At 33.3% G+C, this 27988-nt stretch overlaps 2 protein-coding genes and 1 long non-coding RNA gene across 5 annotated transcripts; all 3 read left to right on the forward strand.

Moving 5' to 3' along the window:
- The first annotated feature begins 3615 nt into the window (after nucleotides 1-3615).
- Nucleotides 3616-5661, forward strand: LOC115988599. 2 transcript variants are annotated; one of them, XR_004091592.1, is made up of 4 exons: nucleotides 3616-3707; nucleotides 4878-4966; nucleotides 5065-5129; nucleotides 5617-5661. It is a non-coding gene; the product is annotated as an uncharacterized LOC115988599 (long non-coding RNA). The 2 variants fall into 2 exon arrangements; XR_004091591.1 differs by lacking the exon at nucleotides 3616-3707 and having other exon boundaries at nucleotides 4728-4966.
- Nucleotides 5662-6867: 1206 nt separating this feature from the next.
- LOC115990839 lies at nucleotides 6868-7497 on the forward strand. Its single transcript, XM_031114611.1, has one exon. The coding sequence runs from the start codon at nucleotides 6868-6870 to the stop codon at nucleotides 7495-7497; it is 630 nt and encodes a 209-aa protein (XP_030970471.1).
- An 8208-nt stretch (nucleotides 7498-15705) lies between these two features.
- On the forward strand, nucleotides 15706-27050 carry LOC115992225 (SH3 domain-containing protein 3). Of its 2 annotated transcripts, XM_031116320.1 has the most exons (11): nucleotides 15706-15928; nucleotides 16090-16212; nucleotides 19097-19166; nucleotides 19342-19487; nucleotides 20463-20564; nucleotides 20703-20900; nucleotides 20984-21046; nucleotides 21135-21224; nucleotides 25499-25573; nucleotides 26428-26558; nucleotides 26734-27050. In XM_031116320.1, the coding sequence occupies exons 1-10, from the start codon at nucleotides 15869-15871 to the stop codon at nucleotides 26545-26547; spliced, it is 1047 nt and encodes a 348-aa protein (XP_030972180.1). In that variant the 5' UTR covers nucleotides 15706-15868; the 3' UTR covers nucleotides 26548-26558; nucleotides 26734-27050. The 2 variants fall into 2 exon arrangements, with proteins under 2 accessions (XP_030972180.1, XP_030972179.1); XM_031116319.1 differs by having other exon boundaries at nucleotides 26428-27013.
- The last annotated feature ends 938 nt before the right edge of the window (nucleotides 27051-27988 follow it).

The following is a 27988-nucleotide window of genomic DNA, read 5'->3' on the forward strand; positions in this document are numbered from 1 at the left end:
AAGCCACTATTGCACATACTCGGATTCAAAAAGAATCAAACTTTGCAAGTCTTGAAGGTTGGAATAGCCATTCAAGATTGTAATTTTTGAGCTTGCTTGAACCTTGTATCATGTCTTAGTGAGCGTACTGTAACCATAACAAAGAAAATTTCAATGAAATATTTCTCACTGATTTAAGGATCCTTATAACGTTGTTTTGTGCTTTTGTTATTTTGATCTCTGCATTTACCTTGCTGTTTTGATTTGTCTTTCAATACAAATATCCTTGCTTGTCAGTTTACATGTATTGTAGGAAGCATGCCCTGTGCACTACTTGATTCTTAAACAGCCTGTTAGCTGCGGTGAATCAAAGCTCGGTCCATCAAACCACAAACTATTCGGCCCGGGATCCTTGGGCTTGAGTGTCACAAAAAAGGCACTCTCAGAAAGTGTTATTTTTAGTAGGGGAGAAAAGAGTCTAAGGAGGATGGTTTTTCAATCGAGACTCACACTGATATAATTTATGGCAATAAAGGTATCCTAAATTTTCTCTTTTCTCTTTTCTATATTTGGTAAGATGATGGAAACCAATAAGGAAATAAAATTTGATAGATATCACTTTTCACTTGTCTATGTAGACATTATGAGTAAAAGTAAAAAATTGAAAGAGAAAAATGAGTGTAGTAGTATAAAAAGAAATAGTTTATAATCTACCTTTTTTTTTTGAGAAGATAGGGTCTACTGTTTTATTTAGATTATCTCCATCTCAATGCGTTTGTAAGAATATACAAAAATGAATGATTTTTTTATATGATTTTAAATAGGGTAAATTACAAATTTGATCCCTATCATTTACATCATATATCGATTTGGTCTCTAACCTTTCAATTGTCTCAATTTGGTCCTTAACTTTGTAGTATCGTGTCAATTTAATCTCTTCTGTTATCCCTTAGATAGAAAAAACTGATGTGTCAAACGGAATAATATAAAATTACTTTCTAAGCCACATCATCTACCAACAGGTTTGCCTCATCATATTTAAAAAAAAAAAAAAAATTAAAGTAATTGTCTTACTTTCTTCTTCTTTGTTTTTTCTTGAATATAATTGTCTTACCTTCTTCACATCACTTCACTATTGTCTTCCTTACACATCTCCCTTTTTTTTTTTTTTTGCTGAGACCTTACACATCTCCTCTTATTTACCTAGAAACAAATTTTAACTTTTGTGCCAAAGACAAACATATATTCTGAGTGAGACTAAAGAATGACTAATGATCAGAATTTGTACCACAACAAACACACTAAAGGTTCATCTTCCCCCATAAAATAACAAATCTGTCTTTCACAGATCAAAACAAAAAATGTGGGATCTAAATGACTCGTCTAATCAACAAAGAGACAATGAATCTGAAGGCTACTCTTCCCAAAAGACTTTTTTTTTTTTATGGAGACGATGATAAGGGCAAACGGGTCTTATTCGTGTCAAATTCAAGCTCCTCCGACGTGGCCATAGAGGACAGATCCAATGACAATCAAGACTGTGACCCGCAAAAAAATCAAGCGGCATAGTAGCACCAACAAGCTATTCAGGCTCTCGTTCAACGAGAGCAACGACCCACAACCCGTCCACTCTGCCGTCTGCAACTTCATTATCTTGACTCTTCTAGTTCGTGTGAGGATGAGGGAGAAGAGATGGAGTGTATATATATATATATATATATAGACTTCGTGTGAGGATGAGGGAGAAGAGATGGAGTGTATATATATATATATATATATAGACTTCGTTTTGTCTGTGTATTGCATCCGGCAACTCTGTAGCATAGACATAGACATTATTAAAGAAGAAAAAAGAAAGTTATTCAATTCAATTTCTGTATTTGTTAGGAGAAAAAAATAAAAGGCAGGAGAGGCATCTCTGAGTGTGTGTGGTTACTGTGGTATCTCATATCTGCTCTTCACATTATTCTGCATTATGATTGTGAGTAATGAATAATGGTGGTGATGATGATGATGATGATTGTAAAAAAACCCAACAGCGACAACCAGGCGTGGCCGTCCCCAAAGTAAATGTGTGAATATATTTATATTTTACACGACGTGGCAATACAATTAGCAATTGATGTGGCATATAAAGTAACTTTATATAATTCCGTTTGGCACATTAGTTTTTTCCGTTCAAATGATAACGACATGAATTAAATTGACACGACACTAAAAATGTTAGGGACTAAATTGACACAATTGAAAGGTAAGAGACTAAATTGACATATAGTGTAAAGGATAAGAACCAACTTTGTAATTTACCCTTTTAAATATTTATTTTCTAAATATTGAGTTGAAATTACATAATAAAATATAAAATTCTTGAGTTTTGAAATAAAATATCAAGAAAATATTAATCTATATATATATATATATATATAAAACCGAAACTTTTGAAGCTCCCACAATTTTCCACATCAGCACAATATTAAAAAAAAATAATAATAATAAAACCTTTTTAAAACCGGAACCCAATTCTACCACTATTTTATTTTCCTTTTTTATTTTAGGTTTTATAAACTGGAACCCAATTCTACCACTATTTTCTTTTTCTTTTTTATTTTAGGTTTTATACCCTTTCTCTCTTTTGCCATTCTCTCTAGCCTCTGCCTCTCTCAATTCTCAAAACCCCTAAACCATATCCCATGGGCATTCTCTCACTCCTTCAGTGGCAAAAAGTGCCAGCCTCCCACCACCGTCATATACCGCCAAAGCCGCTACTAGTGCAGGTATTTTAATTTTTGTTATCTTAGATTTAGGTATTTGGATTTGGTTTGATTTTCTTTAATTTAGGTATTTGGATAATTGGTTTTGATTAATGTTGAACCCGTGCAAAATCGAAGATATCTGCTTCTTCTTCAACTCTCTCTCAACCTCTCCATCTTTTCCCTAAAAAACACAACACGAACTGACCTCTAACCTCTGGCCTCTAGGTTATTGGTGTTATATACCATAATTTTATTGGTCTTTATTTGTTTAGGTTGATTGAAATAAATAAAATTTACTGGTAATATGTTATTATGCTATAAATTGTTGTTAATTTTAGTAAATTTTAGTTTTTTTAGTAGGGTTAAAGATATGGTATTCGTTTAGTTTGGATTTCTTAGCTTTTAGTTTAGCTTTTTTTCTTAGCCTTTCTGAGATTTTTTACCCCAGCTTCATTGATTTCTGTTTTGTATTCTAGAGTTGATTAAATTGTAGTTTTAGCTGCGTTTCTCTTTTTATCTGTAATTGATTGAGTTTGGGTTCGGAACTCTATAACTGAGTTTAGTACTGTGTTTTGACATAATCAATTTTATTTTTTTTGTGTGGAAACTGAGCTATGGGTTTGAATTTGTTTAGTGGTAGTCTATGGTTGGTCTGCATTTATGCTTGCTTTCAATCAATTTGATGTCAGAATTATGACTTAGGATTTGATCTGCTTTTGTTTACTTCAAATTAATTTACTTTGAAGTTAATTAAATTTTAGTTTTAGAACGGTCTCACCACCCTGTTACCTTGCGATTCAGAAAACCTGTTATGCAGTCTTCTTTTCGTCTTTCCTTTTTCACTGATTTTTATTTTTTTTTTGCCATTGATTTCAGGATCAGGTACTAAGTTTTTGCCCTTCTGATTGATTTTTCATAGTTCCAGAAATCCCCCTACAAAATTCTCTAAGCAGAAACCAATGGCTGTCTAAGTGGGTATGTATTTCTTATTTGAATTGTGATTGTGGGAATTATTGTTGATTGAAGAGATTGGCAGTAAAGATTGGGTTTCTAGGGTCGTTTTTGAGAAAATTCAAATAAATTTTTTGGTGTGTTTTGTTTGATTTGTTTCATGTGTTTTGACGATAATCAATTTGATTTTTTTTTTTTTAAATTTTTATGCTTGAAATAGCTGGTCTTCTTTCACTCTCAATAGAATATATATATATATATATATATTTATATATATTTATAGATGACCCCAACAATCCAGCTTTATGGATTTCCCTTTACTTCTTCTGATGTTTCCAATTCAAGTCTAAAATTCATTGTTCCATGGGTGGTTTGAAGGGCCATGAGAATTAGTAATTGGAGAATATCCTATTCCATGAAGCAGAGTGCTTCTAAGTGGACTCACTTTCTTAGCCATCTATGTGTCAATACCTGGTATTTTCTAAAGCACTTTGTGTTCTGCCACTTTCATTATAAATATGATTACGCTAATGGAATTCTTTGTCATAATAGTTGCTCCACTTCTTTTCAATCCTTAAAAAAAACACCATTATACATATACTTGGGAATTTTCTTTTGTGAATGCATTATTGATTTGAGTAGGTGGTTTTGGGTCAATTTACTATTTTTTGCAAAATGTTTTTGAGTATATGTTGATAAAATTTTCTGTATTGAGCTTTGTTTTCTTTTCTGTATCATAAATTGAAAGATGTATCTTGACATTAAGTGGTGTGATACGTTATAACCAGTAGTAGAATGTGGGGCTTCGTTGTCTTGGGCTACCCCAAAGATGGAACTCTGTGAATTGCATTTGCAACAGATGGTGAAGTCAGCTGTTTTGTAATTCTAGAGGGATTTATTCAGCTTTTTATGTGACAGTTGTTGGTTTCTGTAACTTCAACAGTTTACTGTTGGCTTATTATTTTAATATGTGTTGTTTTAGCTGTGTTTCTTTTGTATCTGTAATTGAGTTTGTGCACACGCTTAGATAACTCTTAGGTTTGGAACTTTGTAATTGAGTTTAGTAGTGTGTTTTGACGATAATATTTTTTGAAGTGAGTTACATCTTCAATATTTTAAATAGATATTAAAATGGTGATAATCAATTTGAATTTTTTTGTGTGGAAACTGAGCTATGGGTTTGAATTTGTTTAGTGGAAACTGAGAGAGGTGGAGTTATCAACTTGCTTTCATTACACAACATTCCTGATAATCTTAGCGAAATTGGTGTGGAGTACGTTGAGGTTAGCTTTTCAGTGTTGTTTAGTTTTTCAGAATTGAATATTATATTCTCTTCTATTAATGTTTCTTGGCTGAAAATTGGATTCTTACTGTTTTGCAGGTAGGGATTTAGCATTTTGATATCTGGCTTATTTGGTAATACAACTACAAGACGAGGAAAGTCAGGTATTTACCAGTCTTTCCTTTATTCTGTACTATTTATTGCATATTTATTGGTAATATGTTTGTAGAAAGAATTTGAAATTGGAATATGACTGCATATTTAAGTTTCTTGGTTATCTCAAACTTGGTTTTATGTTTGGGTTAATTGTTTCATCTCAAGATTCCCATTGTTTTAATTACTTCTATGTACAATTTGTATTTTATCAAATAATCATGTTTTTATTTTTATTTTTTTTAATTCTGAAGTTAGTATGTGAATGCTATATTTTTCTTCAATTAAGAAGAAAAATACAACTAAATGACAATAATCTCAAGTAAGGATGGGAATTCTACTCCATCAAGAAACTTTTTGACTCTTTTGAAGAAATTGACAAAGCAATTTAGCTTGATAAAATGACAGAAGTACATATTCTTTAATTTAGCAAAATTACAAATATGATATTTAAGATGTATATGTTGTAATACATTCCTCAACCTATTCTATTGCTAGGCTTACATCAGTGAAACTTTATGTTCAAAGCAATGTGCAACTCACACCAACATTTGTACCCAAGGAAAACAAAAGGGCATATTCAGGGACTGCTACAAAGCAACAAAGGAAGAAGATGCAAAAAACACTTTAAAGTTGTCTTTCAATCTCTAAGATTTTCTATCCACAATTTGGTTTTAATGGATCTGTGATTTTGGTACTAAAGACATAGTGGAACAAAGGAAATTTTTTTGCTTTTATGCACAATTTGGTTTTAAATTGAAACAGAGAGGAATTAAACTCCTTTATTTAGTTGTTTGAGGATACAACTCTACTTCAACGTTTTTTAAATATTATGAATACAATGAATATTTAGTGGAAGTCATGAAATAAATGAAATTGAAAAAAAAAAAAAAAAAAGCCATAGCAAAAATACATGGTATTGGGACTTATGTGCAAATTAAAAACTGTTGGGAGGAGCTTCAGCTTAAAACTGTGATCTATGTGTCATCTTTTGGGACAGTAATGATATTTTATGTCCTTCTATTATGGATATAAATTTTATTTATTTTTAATTAAAAAAATTAGTAGCATTCCCGTGCGATGTTCTTTTGTAATACTTATTAAACAAAATGTAAAAGCATATTATGATTATTGTAATATATTACTTCATAATATCTGTATTTATCTCATTTTTAATATTACTTCATAATATTACATGTTTCATCTTATATCAGAGTCAATTTAGCTTTCAATAATTGAAATTAGGGAGATGTTTAAATCTGAATGTGTTAACATTTGATTTAAAACTATCCCGTGCATCGCACGGGTTTGCGACTAGTGATTATATAAACATATATCTATACTACTAATAATAGGATTCTTTATTAAGATTTCATTATTTTGCGTACTAATATATTCTCACACAAATTCTTAAATTCTCTAAAATACTCATATCTTTTAATTAAATAATTTTAAATTTAAAAACACAAGTTGGTTAAAGAGTAATTTATTATTTTTTTTTTAAAAGTTCCTAAGTTTTAGTCTTTTTTTTCCTTTTTTTTTTCTCCAATTTGAATTTTTACTTTTATTTTAAATTCAAAAATTTGAAACTTCTATCAACTCTTATGTAGAGAAAGATCCTAAAAATTAGAGCTCTATCTCTATCTCATTTTTAAACATTATTCCATATTACCTTACTTCTTTCTTAAATTTTTTTTTTAAAAAAAAAAAAAATCACAGATGGAACTATTCATCATGGTGGCCTAGGCTATGTGGAACCGTCGCAACTCATTGAAATTTGGCTACCCAACAGTAGCTGTGGACTGTATCAGCTCCAAGGCAAGTGCCATGCTTCAAGAATTTCTATCGGTGCAAGCCTCCCCTGTTACGGCTCCCACAACTGCTGCTCTTCACCAATGGAGACCTCTAGAGTATCCATTTTTCATGGCAAACTTCGATGCTACGGTATTCAAGACCAGCTCCTTCATTGGTATCGGTGTGATCATTCGAGACGGCATGGGAGAAGCAATTGGAGCTCTAACAATGCCAATCCCTTTAGCCAACTCAGTAGCAACCATGGAAGCTTTGGCTTGTTGTAGGGCGGTGCTGTTCGCCAAGGAAATAGGACTCTCAGACATGATCTTTGAAGGTGATTCTGCAGAAGTGATCCAAGCAATCACCCAAGAGAATTCGGACCACCTGGACTTTGGTCACATTATTGATGATATTAGGATTTTAGCTTCAGACTTAAACTCATTTCAGTTTTGTCATGTGAAACGTAACTGTAACGTAGTTGCTAATGCTCTCGCTAAAAGAGCAAAAAATTCGTCGAGCTTAGATGTTTGGCTTGAAGATGTATCGGATGATATTGTTCACCTTCTTTCTTTTGATATTCCTTAAGCAATAATAGTTTTTGTTGGGCCAAGTTTTGGTCTGGTTTCTCCCAAAAAAAAAAAAAAAAAAAAACTGCTTCTAACTTATGTACAAATAACTAATTAGAAAAGAAACTATGGGGGTGTTTGGTGGGGTTATTCAAACAACAGTTTTTGTTATTTAAAAAACATAACACGTATTTTCACAACACTTTTTTACCTACACATATTTCCAAAAAACTTAAATAATGTTACTAGAATAACATTACCCAATGGGCCTTATATCTCACTTTTAAACATTATGACACTAAATCCAAAAAAAAAAAAAAAGAGCTTCATCGTACACGCAAAACATGTCACAAGCAAAGCACATGTGATGAAGCTAGTATTATATATTGTTTTTATATGAGGATAAGTAGTAAGTATAGTCAAATGAGTTTTCCTTCATTCCATCATTTTTCTCTATCAAATAAGGAAAATTTGTTGTAAAATAAAATAAATAAAGACAAGACGCAAAAAATAAAAAATAAAAATCTGAAAATGAGATAATGAATTAAGGACAAAACTTAAGTATTACCTAGGTGCTGTTCTTTAAGTTCTTTTTTAAAAATTTAGCCATGTAGTTACTTTACTAAAAAATGTACACTTTCATTCGAGGAGAAAAGATCCACGTCGCAGAATCTTAAGAAATGAACGTAAGGAACAGCACATAAGTATTATATCTAAGTCTTGCCCATAAATAAAACTCAATTCTTCAAGTGGTCATCATTACAATATGGATTATTCAATACAAATAAAAAATCTCTTACAATTGAACTTCACGCACAAACATGTACTCTTTAAAATGGTTTTGGGAGGGAGATGTAAAACTTATGGCCTGTTTGGATGGAGGGAGGAAGGAGAGGGAGTGAAAGGGAGTAGAGTAGTGTTGGCTAAAAATAAGTTAATTTTATATTAAATCTACTCTACTCTCCTTCCCTCCCCTCAATCCAAACGGACCATTAAAGTACTTAAGAATCAATGATTGGTTGGGTGGTGGGCAATATTTAATTGTTGTATAAGACAACTGTACCACTCAAGGTTCATAAGACCCCCCTTAGATGATCACTCACGAAAATCATGCCTTATCAATAAATAAAAAAACAGTTGTGGCAATGGAAAACACCTAACTAAAAGAGTAAAATATTCTTGTGAATCTTCAAATGCCTTCGGTCACCTCATCAAAACTTTACAGAGGGAAAACAGCAATGTGGCAAAAAAATCCTTGGCTAAGGCAAAGGAGTACAAACCACACATATAGTCCCCTTCATGAGCATATAGAGCTTCAATTTTCTATAATGAAAGATCACTAAGTTGACGCATGTCTATGATGTACACTATCTTTTTAAATATTGCAGTTGGTAATGGATTTGATGATAAATCTGTCAAATTGTCACCTAATCGTATTTGTTTTACATCAATATCATAACTCTTTAGGAGCTTATGTATATAAAAGAATATTTTAAAAACGGGCTTAGTTTGTCATCTTTGATATAGCTTCCTCTTTTATTTTAATATGTATTATATTACTGATCTTGGCCAAGTGCATTCACAACTCGCTTGGTGAATTGTGAGAATTTCAAAATAATTTGATGAAGTAGTATATATTGCTTTCTTGACAAATCTTCGTAAAAGAACAATGTTGTCACACATAAGTAGATATCATGTTTGCGATTGAACTTTAAGTGGATCAGAAGAAAAAAAAACACTTCGTTCACATATTCAACTAAATGTGGATCTGATCCACTCGGATAAAACAATCTCATGTCAATCATTCCGCGAAGGTAATGTAATTTGATAATATTTCAAATATTTTCAACTTTATAAAGAACTATATCTTGCAAGTTAATTGATTAGAAAGAGTGTGTCAGATCATGTGGAATTTGCAAAATACATTAAAATATTAATTGCACTAAGATATAATACTTTAGGACCAAGAGTTTCTTCATTATCTTTTTGGGGGCAAAAATGGTCATTATTTACACCAAGTGATCAAACTACCATAAGAGTGTTCAAATAATGAGCTTTATCCATGTGAAAGTGCTTTAATACCTTTTCTTTGTATGTTGATTGGTGAATAATATATTCATTTGGAATATGTTCAATTTGCAAGCCAACATAAACATTTGTTTTACAAAGATCTTTCATTGCAAAGTATTTTTAATATTAAAAAAAGTGGTGCTTTTTTTGAGCTCTTTTGGAATCCTTATAAAATTTAAATAATCAGCATATACCACAAAAAATCATATATATTTTAACGTTTTAATAAAAAAATATGGACAAATTGAATTATTCTAAAATATCCATTTTTCAGTATATATTCACCAAGAGTCTAAGACGATTGTCTCACATGTATGCATCTAAGTTGTTTTAACTTGTATAAGAATCTTTGTAACTTAATAAAATACATGTTTTGAGATTTTTAATTATATGTTTCTGGCATTTTATAACATCTAGAGGTTTTCGTGTATACTTTTTACATAATTCAAATAGGGGAGGAGGATTTAAACCCTGGAGGATTCTGTTGAAAACACTAATAAGTACCATTTGACCTATATATCATTATCTAATGATCTATATAAATATGTTGTAACCACATCCATTATGTGCGTATCCAATTTTTAATTAAAAATATGTTGAAAACTATTTGCATTATCTAATAAAAAATATTAATTATTAAAAAAAAAAAAGGAAATTACGTTCATAATATAATTATTTGAGCAAAAAAATAGAAAAAATGAGATATTTATAATAGAGTACACAAACATGTGACCACCTTGTTGACACTTCTATACCTTAATGACCCATATTAATTGTAGGTGTATTATTCCACAAATATCACCTTGAGTTGTTTCTACAAATGATGGAGATTCAATAGTAATCTTAGTCATGTGTATGTAGTAACAACCAGAGTAATTTTAGTCATGGAGATTCAATAGTAATCTTAGTCGAAATCCTGCGTACGTAATCTTAGTCATTTGTATGCAGTAACACCCAAAAAAACCCTAAATTGTTTGCTTTCTTCTCCTTTTTTCATTCTTTAATGCTTGCAATTTCTCGTCTCTTATGGCATGCTATAATGATATGTTTAGGCCAAACCCTATAAACCCTATAAATGTGTGTTTGTTTTGGTTATCATCTTCTTGAAGCGATTCATATGCTAGGAAATATCCTTCTTAGAAAAGCTCTTACTAGAATATGGTTAGGAGGTACAAAGTGGAGGTCAATCCATCCAATTGAGCAAATTTGGGTGCCTCACCTTCTAAAGTTCTTATTTTAACTCCATACTCATAGTTTAGTTATTTTAGACATCTACAAATAGATTAAAGTGGTTTTCAGAACTAAGTTAAGTAGTGACTCTATTCTTTGCCTTAACATTCAAATTAGTGGCACTCATGTGCCCATGTCTAGAATAGGCCTACACAAGGCTACACCCAAGCATAAATAGTCACATGGAGAGCTTAGTGGCATTCAAGGGCCATAATGATTTGAGGCGCTCACAGTGGTGACTCCATTAGGATTAGATAGTTGGACTTCAAGTACCTAATAGCCATAATTTAGTAATGTTTCTTTCTAGATTAAATCAAACTTGCACATATAGTATCCGTTTGCGGATCCACGTTTGTGTTTCTTTCATTTTTTTCTTTTTCTTTTATTTTTTCTAGCCGCATGTTTTGACTTTTCAGCAATGAACAGTGAACCCGTGCACTGTTCACGGGTCCCACAAACTTCACTTTTCAGGAACTTTTTCACTAAAAATGGGTCCCACAGCACTATTCACACATTTAAAAATTATTTTGCTACAGTGTTTTCAGTTTTCAGTTTCAGTAAAATAAGTTCTATCCAAACGGACCTATAGACACCCAAAATTTATTCTATAACCTAGATGATGTTGAGCCAGGACCTCCAAGGCAGCAACTCCCCTTGAGATCTTGGGAACCCTTCACTTGGCATTATCAATCCATAGCTTGTCATAACACGTGATAGGCGTGGGCATGTTAAAGGGCTAGCTTAACAATTGACATGGATTCACTTGATCTATGTTGGGACAAAGTAATGTGTCTACCTAGCTTGTTGGTAACCTTTGAAGGAGAAGGGAATGAAGACTATTGATGGACTAGCCAACACATAAACAACCTTGAGTATATGACCTAAAAAGAAGTCCATTTTGTAGGTGTTTTTCTCTTGTAAACCATAAATGAGAATAATATGAATAGATAAAGAAGAGAAACATGAAATCTAAGGCCATGGAATGCTGTCATAGGTCTATCACAAGGAAGTGAGGTTGAGAGATATATAAATAGAGCAAGCCAGAAAATAAGCAAAATTAGGGGTAAGGATATTTGTAAATAGACTTTGGACAAGAGGAAACTGGACCCAAGAGAAACAAAAAGCAAAACTCTTGGACTTGAATAAGAATTGACCAAGAAGAAAATTAAATAATAACTAGCCTAATCACACGCAGTTTGAGCGTGCGATGAGACTTTTTCTTTTTGGACTACTGTCATTATTTTCCTATCTTTTTTTAAAAAATTTAGATATGTTTGTTTTAAAGATATGGATTAGTAGGAGAATGTCCTATTTTGTAGGCATTTTAAGTGGAGTTGAAGATATATTTTTACCGAGTTGTCCTTAAGTTTTTTCCTGTTAAACATAAGGTTTAGGGTATTTCTGAATTACATAAAAGTCCAATCCAAAGAAGAGAATCCTCTTATAAATAGTATAGATAGATAATAATAAAGAAAAGAAAAGAAAATATATGGCACTAAACGCGCATGCTTAGAGGGTCTTCTATTTTTTTGAGTAAAAATTAATAATTTGCATATATTATAATTTGGAAATATATATTTTTTATTATTCAAACAAATAAAAATGATAAATATTAGAGATAAGTAGTAACTGTAATTTTTTTTTTGAACATGTGTTTGAAAGTGGTGTAGTGATATAGAGAAAAGTTTGGGTAGGAAAAATAAGATGAACCAAGTGAGGGAAAGAAGACTTAAATTTTAGGAGTTCTCTTAGTTTTTTATTTTGTTTAAATTGGGGGTGTTTTACTTTATTAGGATGAAAAAGGAATAAAAAAGGCTAAATTATAAAGAATAAAAAGATGAATGTGAAAGGAAAAAAATTCAAAATTTTAGGAGCTTTCTTTTTGAATTCAAAATGAAATGTTATTTAACAATTATGACCGTATTTTTAAGAGAAGTTACCATTCATTAATGAGGGTATTTTTGAACCACATAAAAGTACAGTTTAAAGAGGGAAATCCTTTTATATATATATATATATATATATATTTTTTTTTTTTGACAAAATAGTAATACTTATTAGAACACTGAAAGTAGTATATAGAGTTTTTTAAATAGACTTATAATATATTACATGACTAGAATACTACTACAAAAGGGCCAACTCTTTAGGCTCTGTTTGGGAGTTCATAAGGGAATGGAATGAAATGAAATTGAATGATTATAAGGGAATGGAAAAGAATGGAATGCATTTAAGTAAGAGAAAAGAATGGAATGGAATGGAATTAAGTAACCTTGATTGGATGTTTTAAAATAAAGGAATGGAAATGAATGAAAATGAATGGAATGTAAGTAATCTTGTTTGAGAGCAACATGGAGGGAATATAATGGAATTGCAGGGTCTCGATTTACAATCCAAGCCCAAAACGTATGAGATATTGGCCCAATGAGCCCAATACAATAAATTTGTAGAGAGTGGGTCGAAGAACTAGGCCTTAATGAATTGAACAACGGCTAGTACTGAATTGAATGACAATCAAATACAAATAAGAGATTTTGATCTTAATAGATTTTCAATTCGAGGAGGTCACCCTTGTATAAGTTAATCACGGATGGATACAAAGATAATTTAGATTGTTACAGTACTCTATCTCTATTTTTCAGATCCCCCTCTCATGGAGGGTCTCTTACATTATATAGCTCCTTTTGGGTCATCTTGGTTTTATACTTGTTAATTATCTGAGCCCCTACTTGAGTACCGGTCCCATCAGACACCCTCTCTGGCTTTCTGTGAGTTGTGGTAGCCGAGACAGCACTGTTCTGAGGTTTTTTTTACAAAAATGCGGCCAGAAAAGTAGTTGCAGTGCATTTAATATGGTGGTAGCAGCTTTCCCTTAGATATTTTTGGGTTTCCTTCTTTCTCGTATGTTCATGAGGCATGTCCCTATCATTGGAACTCCTTGGAGGGTCACTCTAATTATTGGAGTACATACTTAAACTGCATTCATCATATCCGAGAAGGAGTTCCTCCTCGGACCACCTTCCATTCGTTCCTTACTCATGAGACTATAAATTGGGAACTTCTAGTAGCTATTTGTTCCTCCTCGGACCTATCAATATCTTTGGACAAAGCCCAAGACTCAATATATGATCTTGGGCCTTTATCCCTACAAGAATAATTTTATGACAATATTACTATTAGACTCCTATTTTAAAATAAAGGGTTGAATATATAAGAGTATTTTGAGAGTTTTAGTAAAAAAATCATTAAATCTAATTCCATTCCCTTCCATTCCTCCCAATTTCGGGGGGAATGAAAATTTGATATTTTAAGGGAATAGAGAGGAATGAGTGTTTCCTCCTATCCATTCCATTTCCTCACACTTAAACTCTCAAACAAATGAATGAGCTTTCCATTCATTCCATTAAAACTCCCAAACAAGAGAAGGGAAGGATATTCTAAAATTATTCTTTTCATTCCTTTCTATTCCATTCCATTTCCTCCTTCCAAATGAGGCCTTATAGTAGTAACCTCTTATATATAAAATATAGATATAGATGTATTTTCTTAAACATACAAATAAATGTTTCTGGCATCATAATTCCCAAAAGCACATCAAAAGTTTGGTTTCGGTCTAATCGCCTTTTTCTAACCATTTGAGAAAGTTAGATTTCCCTAGACAAGAAGCAATGTATGAGATTTTTATTAACCGGATTTCTATGATGATAGCCTGGATGAATGCCTAAAATAGAGAATATAAATAAGTTACTTGAATTTGTATAAACCTATTATGATTCTTAAAAATAATGACTTGCTTAAAAATTTATAAACCCTAGAATATGGTTTCTTTTTTCTTTTTTAATTTCATTTATTTTATGGGAATTAAAAAAACAAAGAGAGAGAGAGAAAGAACAAAATAATTAAGAAATATCACTCTCACATCAATTTTTTTATTTTTATTTTGAGAACCAACGATAGCACATCAATTATTTTAAATCAAGGTGAAATTGTATCTCTCTCAAAAAACAAAAAAAAAAGGTGAAATTGTATATGATCTAAATCCAAAGGACTAAACCAAAACCCATAATTGACATGACACAATATCATGTCTATGGATGACAAACATTATTTCCTCTATACGTATTCTATGACCATCTCCAAAAATACTTGACTTTTTTTTTGTTTGTTTTTGTTTTAGCACTCTCATGATTGCTCGTACCCTTATCTCTTTTATCTCTACTTCTTTATTATTGAAGCTTAAAACCACTTCATTAGGGATGGAAAATACCTTTAAATTGTCTCGCCCCTAGTTTGCCTTACTCTTCCCCGCTTTCATCTCTTATTAAGTTTATTCATCAATCAATGTAAGATTTGGGTCCACAAATTCGATCAAACACCAATGGTGTGTTTGGATGACATAATTTGATCATGTGGATTTGAATTTGAGTGATTAAAATTAAAATATCTTATTTAAATAGTTTTAAAAGATCAATAATTTGGATTTGACAAATCCACTAAAGATTTCAAGGTTTAAAATCCTTGGATTTGAAATCAAAACATTTCAAATCCATTAATTTAAAATCCAAATTCATGTTTCCAAACGCAACCCAAGTATCCACTCAACCGTCCAAATTCATGGGATTCTTGTACCTCACCACCACAAAAACACTTCCCAAACCCGAAAAAAAAAAAAAGTGAAAATATCTTCTTCTTTAAAAAAAAAAATATTTTGGGGTCATTCTAAATTTTGTTAGCAATCAATTTGGTCCATATTAATTTTAACTTTTACAGTGAATTTTCGTTGACGGATGAAAGCAAATTTGATCGCAAATTGAAAATAACAGAAGACTAAATTGACTGTAACTAAAATCTAAGTACTAAATTAATAATAACCCAAAATATGGGACCAAAATGATATTTTGGGCAAATAAAAATTTGTCCTAAGGAGCAAACCCAGCGAAGCGATTACGAAAATCGCAGAACACAGCTCTTAACTCTGTAAAAAAACAGTCTTCGGCTTTCAGCTTGAGAACTGTGAAGAGGTAGCAGCATAAGCATTTGTACTCAGCTCTCAGATCTTGACTCTTTGCTCCCTCCGATTCCAAAACGCAATGGACGCTCTGAGAAAACAAGCCAGTAAGCTCAGAGAACAAGTCGCCAAACAACAACAGGTTTTGTATATCTATATATGTTTTGAATTCACTTCCACTGTTTATTTCATGTATGTATCAGCATTTTTTTGAACTGAAAAATGGAAGAAACTATTTTTGGTTCAAATGGGTGATTTTTGATTTGAATAATTGAGTTGGTTTTTTTTTTCAAAATTTTGCAGGCTGTGATAAAGCAGTTTGGTGGAACTGGGTATGAGAGCTCTGATGTAATGGTTATCGATGAGGTCGAGTTGCAGAGACATCAACAACTAGAGAAACTCTACAGGGCCACTCGCAATGGAAGGGTACAGATCTCTTTTCTTTTTTTTTTTTCTTTTTTTTTAAATTTTTTATTTATTTTGAAATTGAATTTGAGCTTGAAATTGTGTTTTTTTTTTTTTTTTTTTTTTTTTTTTTTTTATAATTGGATATTACTGGGTACTTTTGTTTGAGCTTTGTATAATTTTTTTTTTTTTTTTTTTTGCTGATTCTATAGCATTATGAAAGACATTGTATTAGTAGGGTGCTTTCTACATTTGGGTTTTAATAACTTCCCGTATCGAAAAAAATATAGAAAAGAGGAAACTTACTTTCTATTAATGGATATTGAGATTGGAGGGTAATGCAAATGATGAAGGACGACATCTAATGTTGGTGAAGATATGTGTCAACTTTGTTTTATTGTCTGTTTGCTATTTGTCTTATGTAGCTCTGTAGATTTTTTCTGTGGGTGCCCATGATTCAAAATTGATTTGATAAATGGCACTTGTATGAGGTGGCATTATACGAAATGGACATGGTATTTGGGGCAACTGGATTGGCGATGGAACGCTGCACCGTGGATAAGCTGCTGGATATGGTGTGCTGAATTTAATATTTAAAGAATCTGGCAGAACATAAGTACAAATGATAATGGAACCAGACAGTGATGTGGGATTGGTGGCTGTCAAGGTCGTCAAAGAACGAAAGTCAGATTTAAGTCAAAGGTGTATCTTGACCACCTCTGTAGGCCATACTCCAGGATCATTCTCGTCGGTGATGTTGTCATGTGTAACAATGTCTAGTAATCGTTATCATTTGTTGACATTTATGAATAAACTGGGGGATCTTGTTGATCTCATCGTTGAGAAAGAAAGAAGGTCAGTTTTGTACATTTTAAGACTTCTGTGGTTTGTGCTTTGAGTTGCATTAGCTCTTGGTAACCCTAGGAAGTGGTAATTGGCCAACAGTTGGGCTGAAGTTGTTAGGTAGATTCGGGCTAAACCATTTTACTTGTAGAAGTGGCACTTTCTTCATTCTACAACTTTTTTTTTACTTTGCCTCCAACTTTGCCCTTTTGTGACAACCAACAGGCCTCAAAGTCTTATGTTTCATTGAACTTTGATTGGTGCTTTTGACCCCTTTTCCATCTCTGATGAACCTTTCATAAAATTGAGGTCTTCACGTGCTTTCATTTATATGTATGCGTAGCAAAAGATTTGAGGTCCATAATCTTAGTTACTTGTAATAGCCTGAGAAGGAGGCAATTGTGGCAGATCTCATGCAATACACACATGGGTACTCCATTGGGATGTCAATTTCATGAGAGCTGTGCAGGATTGGGAGTTATGGTGAATCAGTGAAATTACAGGGAGGATAAACTGTGCTGGAAACCAGATAAGAACCAGGAATTTACAATGAGTGGTTATTAGAAGGTTCTCCTTGGCAATGGTGATCAATCTTTCCCAGGGAAGAGGATACAGAAGTCAAAGATTCCTTCTAGTGTTACTTTCTTTATTTGGACTGCAACTTTGGAGAAAATCTTGATGATTGGCAATTTATAGAAAAAGAATGTGTGGCTTTTGGATTAGTGTTATATGTGTAATTGCAATTGGGAATTAGTTGACCATCTTTTACTCCAATGTCCTTATTGCTACAAAATTGTGATTTATGGTGTTGGGTTTATTCAGAGTCTGTTGGGTGATGCTGAAGATTGTTGTTGAGTTTTTAGCTTGTTGACCAGGTCACTTTTGCCATATTGGAATGGTCATTTGTGGATGGCTGCCCTGCATTGCTTAATGTGGTGTATATGGAGGGAGAGAAACAATCGGAGTTTCAAAGACACAAAGAGAACTATGCTTGATCTCAAATTAATTTTCTTTAGAACTTTGTTGGATTGGATGCCAGTTTTGCATAGACTGTCTTTATGTTCTGTTATTAATTTGATAAATTCATGTAATTTGCATGATTGATTTTATGGTCCCCAGCTGTGTGCTCCCTGTATACTTGGGTGACTCTATTTTTTGATATAAAAATTGCATTACTTATCTAAAAGAAAAAAAGAAGCCTTTTCTTTCGTACCTTTGCTGCTTCTACTTTCCTCATTTTGTGTTCTACACAGCAAGGTATGGCTTTTGCTCATACAAAAAGTAACACTGAAAAATATTTCGTAGGAACACCTTTTAATGATTAAGGAACTTGGATTCCTGTTGGGAATCAAGGACTGAGAAATATTAGCTTTTAAAATACTAAGTACTGGGTGTATGATTATTGAGTTCTCTATTGTCATACTCTGTGGAACTATCCTATATGAAATTGCTGTTGGATGAAAATTTAGGTGAATATGACTGAATAATTTTCCATTGCTCGTTTAAGTCTGTAGGGTCTGGTAGACTGGTACATCTCCTTTAAAATGCTTTATATAATAATTAAAATTGGACCTTAATGATATCAGTTAACAAAAATGAACCCCGTAATGCACCAAACGTGCTTTACATGCAATATTATGAGGGGTGTTAGATGGAACATACGGTTCAAATGACACTACCTACCCTTACAAAGGGCAAGGTGGAGGGGAAGGTCTTGGGTTCAAGACTATGTGCATGCATGACTTCCAATCAAAAGAGTTAGATGGAACATAGTAAAAATTTTAAACATAGATGAGAGAGACTTGATGTTGTTGAGCTTGTAAGTGATGTAGGATCATTTATTTCAACACCAAAGCATCAAGAGAACAAAGATTACAGAGGCTGATCACTGTTCCTTTACATTTACTCTTTTGTTTTAGTGAACCTTTGGGAGGATAAGTTTATGAGGAACAGAATAGTAGTTTATATATATGTGTATATATATATATATATATGCATATGTATGCTGGTAATCTGTAATTACATAATTCTGTTTGAATGTAATGCTCTTTTTCTTTTTCAGGATTTTCAAAAAGAAATTGTTAAAGCAGCAGAAACGTTTACTGCCATAGGCTATAAGCATATTGAAACAGGTGAAAATTTAGTATACTTTCTACATTAAATTATATTTATCATATAGAGAAGTTTATGAGATTGGAAGTACTATGCAATTGGCTTTATAAGATTCATTTGGCAGGTAAGACATTATTGGCATACCATGGTGCTTCTATACTTGAACTTACTATTTATAATCTTTATGGTAGTTAGGAACCAAGTTGTCTGAGGATTGCTGCAAATATGGAGCTGAAAACATAAATGATAACATTTTGGCTAAGGCTGCATCTATATATGGAGATGCTCGTAAACATGTGGAAAAGGAGCAAGAGGACTTCAATAAGCTGTTATCATCGCAGGTTGTCTTTTTTATTATACTTATAGAAATGGAAAACATCTTGGATGATTCTATGTAAATATTTAGATTACTATGATAGAAAGAATAAATCTGATATATCTACTTTGATTTATTTATTTATATTTATCATCCCAGATGCTACCTACTTGCACATTTAGTATTTTAGTTCATAACTCTCCCTCCCAATGCTCCCATGCTTATTGTTTTTCTAGAATATGCTATGGCTACTTTTAGAAACTACCAACTCCATACTTATGAGTCAGTTCTAGGTAGTTGACGTGGTTTCAGATGCTGTTGGTTGAGGCATACAATTTTGGCCTTTTGATCCCTGGTATTGTAAAAGCAAATCAGAATTTAGCTTCCATGAATGAGCTTATGAACTAAATCCAGGACAGGTGATGGCTGATCAAGAATGTTACTTTTAAGACAATAAAAAAGCCCAAATAGTTGAGATAAATTAGTTCAATTGACGGGCACTGAATCAAGTAATTTGTTCTTAGATTATAAAAAAAAAGAAGAAGTAATTTGTTCTCAAAACATAGAGAGGCAAAAGTGGCTGGGGTTAAATTGGGTGTGGAATTCTTCAGGATTCTCACCCATCTAAAACATTCCAGCATATTTGATGTACATTTGAATGACTAGTAAGCAGTATAACAAAAGTAGTTTGGCGCTGCAGGTAGTGAACACTGAAATGGTGATTATTTCTTCTATTCCTCCTTTTATTGTTCTTTAACCACTAGACTACTTCTGTTCAAGTGTCATACTTCAGCAGTATATCTCCTTGTATATAGCTGGTATTTTGGTATAAACAGCAAGTTCTGTTTTTTGTAATTATTAGTGCTATTAGAACTAAAGTCTTGGCAGCCAGTATTTGTATATAACCAAAAATGGACTAAGAATGAAGTTGATCATCTATGGTGAAAGGCTAGTTCATGTTCTACTGATCCCTGAGTTTTTTTTTCTTCTCCATCCCCAGGTTTTAGATCCCTTGAGAGCAATGATCGCTGGTGCTCCTTTGGAAGATGCTCGTCATCTTGCTCAACGTTATAGTCGTATGAGACAGGAAGCGGAGACTCAGGTAATCAGAACACTGGGTTTCTTGTGCATGAGTAACATGCTATATTAGCTACTCTTTATGCGCTCTCACTTTTTGTCTCATATTCTGAATGTTTGCCTTTTAAATTCATAATTTGTATTGACCGCACAAAGCAAACAGGCACTAGAAGTTTCCAGAAGACAAGCACGGGTAAGGGAATCTCCAATGCCTGAAAATGTTGCAAAGCTGCATGCAGCAGAAGCAAAAAAGCAGGAACTAAAAGCAAACATGGCCGTTCTGGGTAAAGAAGCTTCAGCTGCATTAGCTGCTGTTGATGCACAGCAGCAAAGGCTGACCTTCCAGAGGCTTGTTTCAATGGTATGTGCAGAATTTTTGGGCTACAAGTTTCTGTGTATAACGATTTTCCAGTGTGATATTTATGAACTTGTGTGCTTTTTAAGGTTGAAGGAGAAAAGACTTATCATCTAAGAATAGCTGCTATTCTTGGGGAGGTTGAAGCTGAGGTTAGTTCCTGAATCTGTTGTTTTCAAAAAAGAATTTGTCATCCTTCTAAGCTATAAAAACTTATGTTTTGCCTGGAACTTGTGGCAGATGGTCTCAGAGAAACAGCGGAAAGAATCTGCTCCCCCTGTTATTTCGTCAGAGAATGGCCCAGAGAAAACGACGTACTTCTTGGCTGAGGTATGCTAGTTTTCTCTAACCTTACTTGAAAGTGGCTGCATCAGGTTGCTTTTTCAAGGAGAAATACTTCTATTTTAATTTTATAATTAATTAATAAAATTAATGTCTCTATCATATTGCAACAAAATGGCTCAGATTTGACCTATTGAAGTTTTAACTAAAAATCCAGGACTCGTGATTGGTTTAATCAGATTGACAGTGTGGGAAATTTCCCCATAGTGTAATTAGTGGAATTCAGTGTCATGAAAGATTCTGCCTGCGTTTGATGAATTGGAATTTTCGGTTGATAATAGAGGTTGTGATTTCAAAAAGGCAAGATCTCCACTTAATTGGTGGACTGGTTGCTTTTTTTGGGCAGTAGAGTTTAAGAACTCAGAACCCAAGCAGGGATCACTCGTCATGATAGCAAGCCAAAGGCCTTGTAGCTGAATTGGCACCTTTGTGCATGGGGGTTTGGCGCGGAAAGGGTTTGAGTTTCGGGGTTAGCAGCATGTTGTAATTATCTTTCAAAAAAAAAAAAAATGATGGCAAGAGAGAGGGATTGGTTTTTTTGCCCAAAATTATGTGGGATGTGGCATCCATGGGCTGGAAGGTACATCTGATTGAGTTCAATCTTAAGGATTTCTGAGCTTCAGTTTGGCTAAGAACTCAATAACTCCTCAAAATTAGTGATCAGTTAATGGCCTGGAATGGATTTCTATTACTTTGTTATTAGGAGTGATGAGTTATGAATGCCTCCTAAGAATACAAAGTAATGCTTTATTAAGGCTAAGGAATGCTACCACTTTCTAGGAATTATGAGACATGATATAAGACTAAATTGCAATTTACATCCTTAAAGTTTGGGATCATTTTGATTTTGTCTTCTAACATTTAAAATTTTGGATTTAGACCCCTAATGTTACATATTGCTTTGATTTGAACCATTCTGCTTTGAAATGTGGTGACATGTAATGGACACATCATCAACAGACATAGATGGAAGGCTCCAATCAAAGCGGTATGTAAACTTAGGGGTTTAAATTCAAAATTTTAAATGTTAGTGGGCTAATTAAAAATACCCTAAATGTTAATGGTACAAATTGCAATTTAGATTATGATAAAATGATGAGCTTCCTTTAAAGGTTTTACACAGCAACATAAAGTTTCTTTGTGACGTAGGAAAATTTAGGGAAATTCGTCTACATGTGCTTGTGGTGGGTTTAGGGTTAGGAGGATCTGTGGATCTAGGGTTTAGAATTATTGAAGAAAGGATTATGGGATTGCGTTAGGAATTAAAAGATGGTTTGATGAGTTATTTGATGGCTCTTTTGTAGAAGAAAGTATGTGGAGATTTACGGTTTTGATAGGTATAAAAAAGGGCTTGATTTGGGGTTGTAAGGAAGAAGCTAAAGAGAGAATATTATGGTGTTTAGGGGCTGTATGTACAGTGTCTGTGAACAATAGCATAAGCAAGAGAAGAGAAGGGTGGGAAACAGTGACTCTATGCTCAAAACACTCAATAATTTTATAAATCAACTCCATCTCCTTTGAATACATTGAGTCAAATATATATATATATATATATAGAGGTAAGCTCCTTAGAATTCTCCTACAATAATTCACACACTCTAAATATAAATAAACAATAGGGAATACACACTCCACAATGAGAAACACAAGCAGTTGATTTCTTTGACCATAAGTATTATAGTTACAATTATAGACGTTACTATAGGAGATTTTCTTGTTCCCTTGATCACATCCTTAGGGTATGTTTGGTAACTGTTTTTTTCTCTTATTTATTGTTTTCAAAAAAATTTTCTATTTTTGAGACTAAAAAACTTGTTTGGTAACTCAAAATGGATAGAAAACAAAAACTGTTCTCAAAACTTAATTTGTGAAAGAAACTAAAAACATGCAAAATACTGTTTTCAGTTTCTAATTTTTAAAAGTCAATGAAAATACGCATTTAATTTAATGAATCTGTCTCATTTAATGAGTTAACATTAGAATTCAAATCCTAGTAATAACATATTTTAGTATTTTCTATTTTTTTCTTCAAAAAACTGTTTTTTTTTTTTTTTAATTTCAACTAACCAAACATGTTTTTTATTTCAAAAATACAATTTTTTTTCTTTATATTCCCCAAAACAAGTTTTTGAAAATAGAAAATAAAAACTGTTACCAAACATAACCTTAGTGTCTCTCTCTCTATTTTTATTTCTTTCTATTGATAGATTTTTCTTCACCCCCTTGCCTTTTGCCTCCCCCCTCCTTTTTATAGCTCTAGTTCTTGTTCTTATCACCACAGTTGTCCTGTACCCTTCCAGAGTCTCAGGGATATTTTTCTTACTTTATCGGTTTCCTCCCCTCTTTATCCTGATATTCTGATTATTAGGGGTTGCGTGTATTGTTCAGGCTGTTTTATATGCATTTAATGCGGCAGAGGTTATGTAAGTATCCCCTCATTAATGTGGAGGTAAAAATCCTCACTCTTCTTGTGTATTCTAGAAGTTTCCCGTGACTACTATCATCTTCTGGAGGTTGTCTATTGATTATCCGTGCATCGTGTCTCGGGTAAGCTAGTACTTTCCCTTTTCCACGGGAATTGGTTCACCGTGATACTCATCTTTGTCTGCAATACTTGAGATAATTCGACTTTCACCTCCTTCATGGTTCACAACCTTCTGAGCATTCCTTTCAGCACATAGACCAGGCCCAAGTTATTTCCCATGGCCCAATTACTTCTTGGGCTTTAGGCCCGAGTGGTGATTGCCCCACTCCCCACAATATATATATATATAGTTTAGAACTCCTAGTTTTACTAGTAAACTAAAACCCTAATAAAGCACTGACTTGGACTCAAAGAAAATAAAACCTAAGAACTTAGGATCTCCTAGAAAATTCTAGATTCAACTAAAGTACCAAAATATCCTTTGTTTGCAGGAATTGCATAAATTATAGATTTGCCCCTTAATACAAAATTGACCATAATAAAAAACTCAAATAAAAGAATGTTTTAACCCTAAAAGACTGATACTTAGACCTTTAAACCATGCAACTTTCACTTCAATTGGACTTCACACGTGGACCCCATAAAATCATTCTTGAATAGGCAAATATGCAAAGTAATAGCAAATCAATTTTTTATGGTTGCATCACTTTGGGATTATGTTCCTGGGGACCAAGAGTCCTAATATGCTAGAACCAACCATAACCAAATGACCTCCCATAGAAGCTTGAAATCCCATGATATCTCAAAGCCAGAGAGGCAAACTGATGGTGTATAAAAAGATGGCCCGTTGACTAAAGAGGTTGGGTTCATGACGTGCTTTGATAACTAATGCAGTGGCATAAAGGAGTTGAAATCTTTCTTTAAGGGCCTATTACTATATTATATGCCTTTCTAAGTATCATTTCCTATCTATTCCCTAATTGGTAATAAGTGATATTTCTTGAAATCCTCAATTGTGCCTTTTCAACAAGAGGGAAAGGAAAGGAAAAACCAACAAAATGACCACAAAAAAAAGCTATTGTGAGAACAATTAGAGTATTGCAATCCCAATCATTTTGGTAACCAATATATGAAAGACAACACCTATGTATTCTCGTACCAATTTCAAACTTTCTGCTGCCATTTTCTGAGTGGATGCCAAAATCTAATTTCTATTTCCTTTTTTGAGGGACTTGTCAAAAAGGGGGGTTGGATGCTAAAATCTTATTGGAGCTTTTAGATCTTTGTAATTCCAGATCTTGGTCGTGATGTACATCTAGTATACTTCCTGTATACCAGGTGCAATCATTTTTCTTAATAGCAAAGTGTGTGCCAATCCATTTAATCCCTTGAAACTGTTTTTCTACTCATGGTGTGTAAGGGTGGCCTGCACCAGTGAGGAAGAGTGAGTTGATACAAGTCAAGATAACCAAAAAAAAAAAAAAATGTAGAGAAGACAAATATTAACATTATTAGAAGTAGTAAAGTTTTAAAAAATTTTCATTTTGTATAACAAGGAACTTGGATAGTGTGAAGTATGGACATATAACCAACACATCCTTATAAGAGAAATTAGGAGGGGACTCAACACTAACACAGCATTTGAATAGGGAACGGCTCTGCTCTATACTCCTGTATGTCATGTTATCAGAAAAACTTTTACTTGAAATCAGAGAAATTGATCTAGCAGCTTCTGTGACTTTTAAGCCCTTCATCCTTGAACTGGCTCCTCAAATCCATGTTGTTGAATACATATTAGAGAGTCTATCACTAAATTTTTTTTATTTGCCTATTGCAGGTAACACATACTTTTAATGCTGAATCGGAGAAGGAACTGAGCTTGTCAGTAGGTGACTACGTTGTTGTGCGGAAGGTACTTTATCTTCTCCTTGACACATCTCTTAATTTTGTGACTGTGATTTACTTGCATATAGACAGCATCTGCTTAATGGATAAGTATATTGGGAGATGTTTTTTGTCCACTGCTCTTGTTGGAGCAGAAGGAAATACGCTACATATGGTTTGCTAGCAGTTGACATGTCACTTATGGTGGGGTACTCTCCATGCATTCTCCTTGTTGCAGCTCTAGTATCTGGAACAGATGGCACTCCTAATGTTTTTAGAAAACCTTTCCATTTCATTGTTCCATATATATATCATCTTATAAAATAAGTTCTTGAAACATTTATAAGTGAGCTTAGTCAATGCATTTTAAACAATGAGTTGATCCTTCTTTGACATTGAGGGTTACATATTCTCTTAATGGTTCCGACCACTTCAACCTCATTTAATAGGTTTACTCTTACGATTTTTAATCATCCTCAACTGATTGTTGGTATCACATCATCCCTATATATTCTCTTGCCTTCTCCATTTCCTTGCCATGAATTTATTTTTCTGAAACAGTGTCAACTCCAATACTTCAAGCTATTTAAGACTTTCTTATAAAATTTTGGAAAAAGTGTGTTTAATGTTTTTATAATATTTCTAACATTAAGGTTTAAACATCTAACCACTATTTTATTCTAGTCAACAGCATTGCAATGACCATGTATTATCTTAAAGAAAACATACTCAAACTATGAAGCTGACAGGGGCCATGCTTTTGTTTAGATGCTAAAAAGAGAGAAAGAAGTGAAATTAATATATTTTGTATTTTTCTGTCTGGGTTTGACATGCTTTATATTTGCTTGTTCTGTAACTTTGAAACTTCACATGTTTATCCAGGTGAGTCCATCAGGATGGTCGGAAGGAGAATGCAGAGGTAATGCTGGATGGTTTCCATCAGCATACGTGGAGAAGCGCCAAAGGATTCCTACTGCTGATGTGGCTGGGGAAGTTTACTAAGCAGTACCCAGGTATTCAGCTGGTAGTTTAAGTTTGTCATCTGTCCAAATTGGAACAAGACTGTTTTATGTATAAAATAGTAAAAAAGAGTACTACTGTAATGCTAGTTTCTATGCTCTTGGGTTTTTCAAATTGTTTTGTGCATGTTCTTTCATATTTATTTAAAGAGAATGGTCATGTTTGCAGATGGAAGGCTTCTCTTTTGTTAGTACTGAAAACAAAATTAGGGATGTGGCATTTAGCTGGTTGGCAGAGGAAATACATTAATTTACAACTAGAGCAATATAAATTGAAGGCCAACAAATATGATAACTAATCTATGGCCGAAAAAGAAACAACAATAAGTAGCAATCCCAGCCATATTTTTCGGGGGCAATCCCAGTCATTGTAAAGTTTTTATGTGCACATGGTGCTAGTACTACACCAAAAAACTAAGTGGATGTTATTAGTTTTGGTCTTTTCTACTTAAAAAAAGGTGATAGTAGAGGTTACTAGTTAAAATCTCTCATATCTCTTCTTCATGATGAAGCTGTGGTTAGATACCAAAACTTAAAATTATTAAAGAAAAATGGTACAGTCAATCCTCTTGTTGAGTAGATACTGTGAAAGCTACAGCAATTGGGAGTGTCTCTCCTAAAACAAGCTGGGGTTTAGTCCTTTGACTAGTTAGGGGAAGTTTGGGAAAAACCAATAAATTAATTAAGAAAAAAGTTGATGAATGTTCTAAGGGCATTGATTTAGGAACAAATTTTAGAAAATTTTTATGGGAAAAAGAAAGTAACTGATTTTTTTGACGACTTTTTATATTTCCAATAAAAACGGTATCAAAATTTCTTATAATGGTTTATTAACAAATGCTCTAAGGGCATCCGTTAACCGAAACCATTAATTAATTTGTTTTTCATTTAAACTACCCTACCATGTAGAAGAAAGCAACGCAAGTGTAAGGACCGATTAGCAAGGAGGGCGTCCCCAGTCCATTAGCCATAACGCAAATGTATTCCTGGTAGAACATTTCTTTGGCACACCTAATCTTGTTGCATGGTAATTAGTACAAGGATGTGAAGGCTAACACAACACTAATCAATATATATATAAAGCAAAGACCTTATGTGGAGTGCATGAGCTCCTGTCATGTGGCGCTCTAATATTTCATTTAGCATTTTTTACCTCTTATTAGTATTATTATTATTTTATATTATTATTTTTGTTACTGTTATCCAAAAGACCACATTAACTTTTTTTTAACTATTATCTAAAAGATGGGTAGTAGTAAGGATGGCAATGGGGAGGGGCGGGACCGAAGGATGGGGTCTTCGTTCCCGTCCCGTATGGTTTTATCTTGCCCCATCCCTGTCCCGCCCCGTATGGCGGGGAAAACGTTCCCACCCCATCCCCACCCCTTGGGGCTCCGCGAAGCCTCGCCCCACCTCGTAAAACT

This window comes from Quercus lobata, chromosome 5, assembly GCF_001633185.2.
Source record: "Quercus lobata isolate SW786 chromosome 5, ValleyOak3.0 Primary Assembly, whole genome shotgun sequence".
In the NCBI taxonomy this organism is placed as follows: Eukaryota; Viridiplantae; Streptophyta; class Magnoliopsida; order Fagales; family Fagaceae; genus Quercus; species Quercus lobata.

Coding starts and splice junctions, on each gene's coding strand:
- LOC115992225 (XM_031116320.1), top strand. CDS start 15,869: ATGGACGCTCTGAGAAAACAAGCCAGTAAGCTCAGAGAACAAGTCGCC. Junction 15,929..16,089: donor AAGTCGCCAAACAACAACAG/GTTTTGTATATC, acceptor AAAATTTTGCAG/GCTGTGATAAAGCAGTTTGG. Junction 25,574..26,427: donor ACTACGTTGTTGTGCGGAAG/GTACTTTATCTT, acceptor ATGTTTATCCAG/GTGAGTCCATCAGGATGGTC.
- LOC115990839 (XM_031114611.1), top strand. CDS start 6,868: ATGTGGAACCGTCGCAACTCATTGAAATTTGGCTACCCAACAGTAGCT.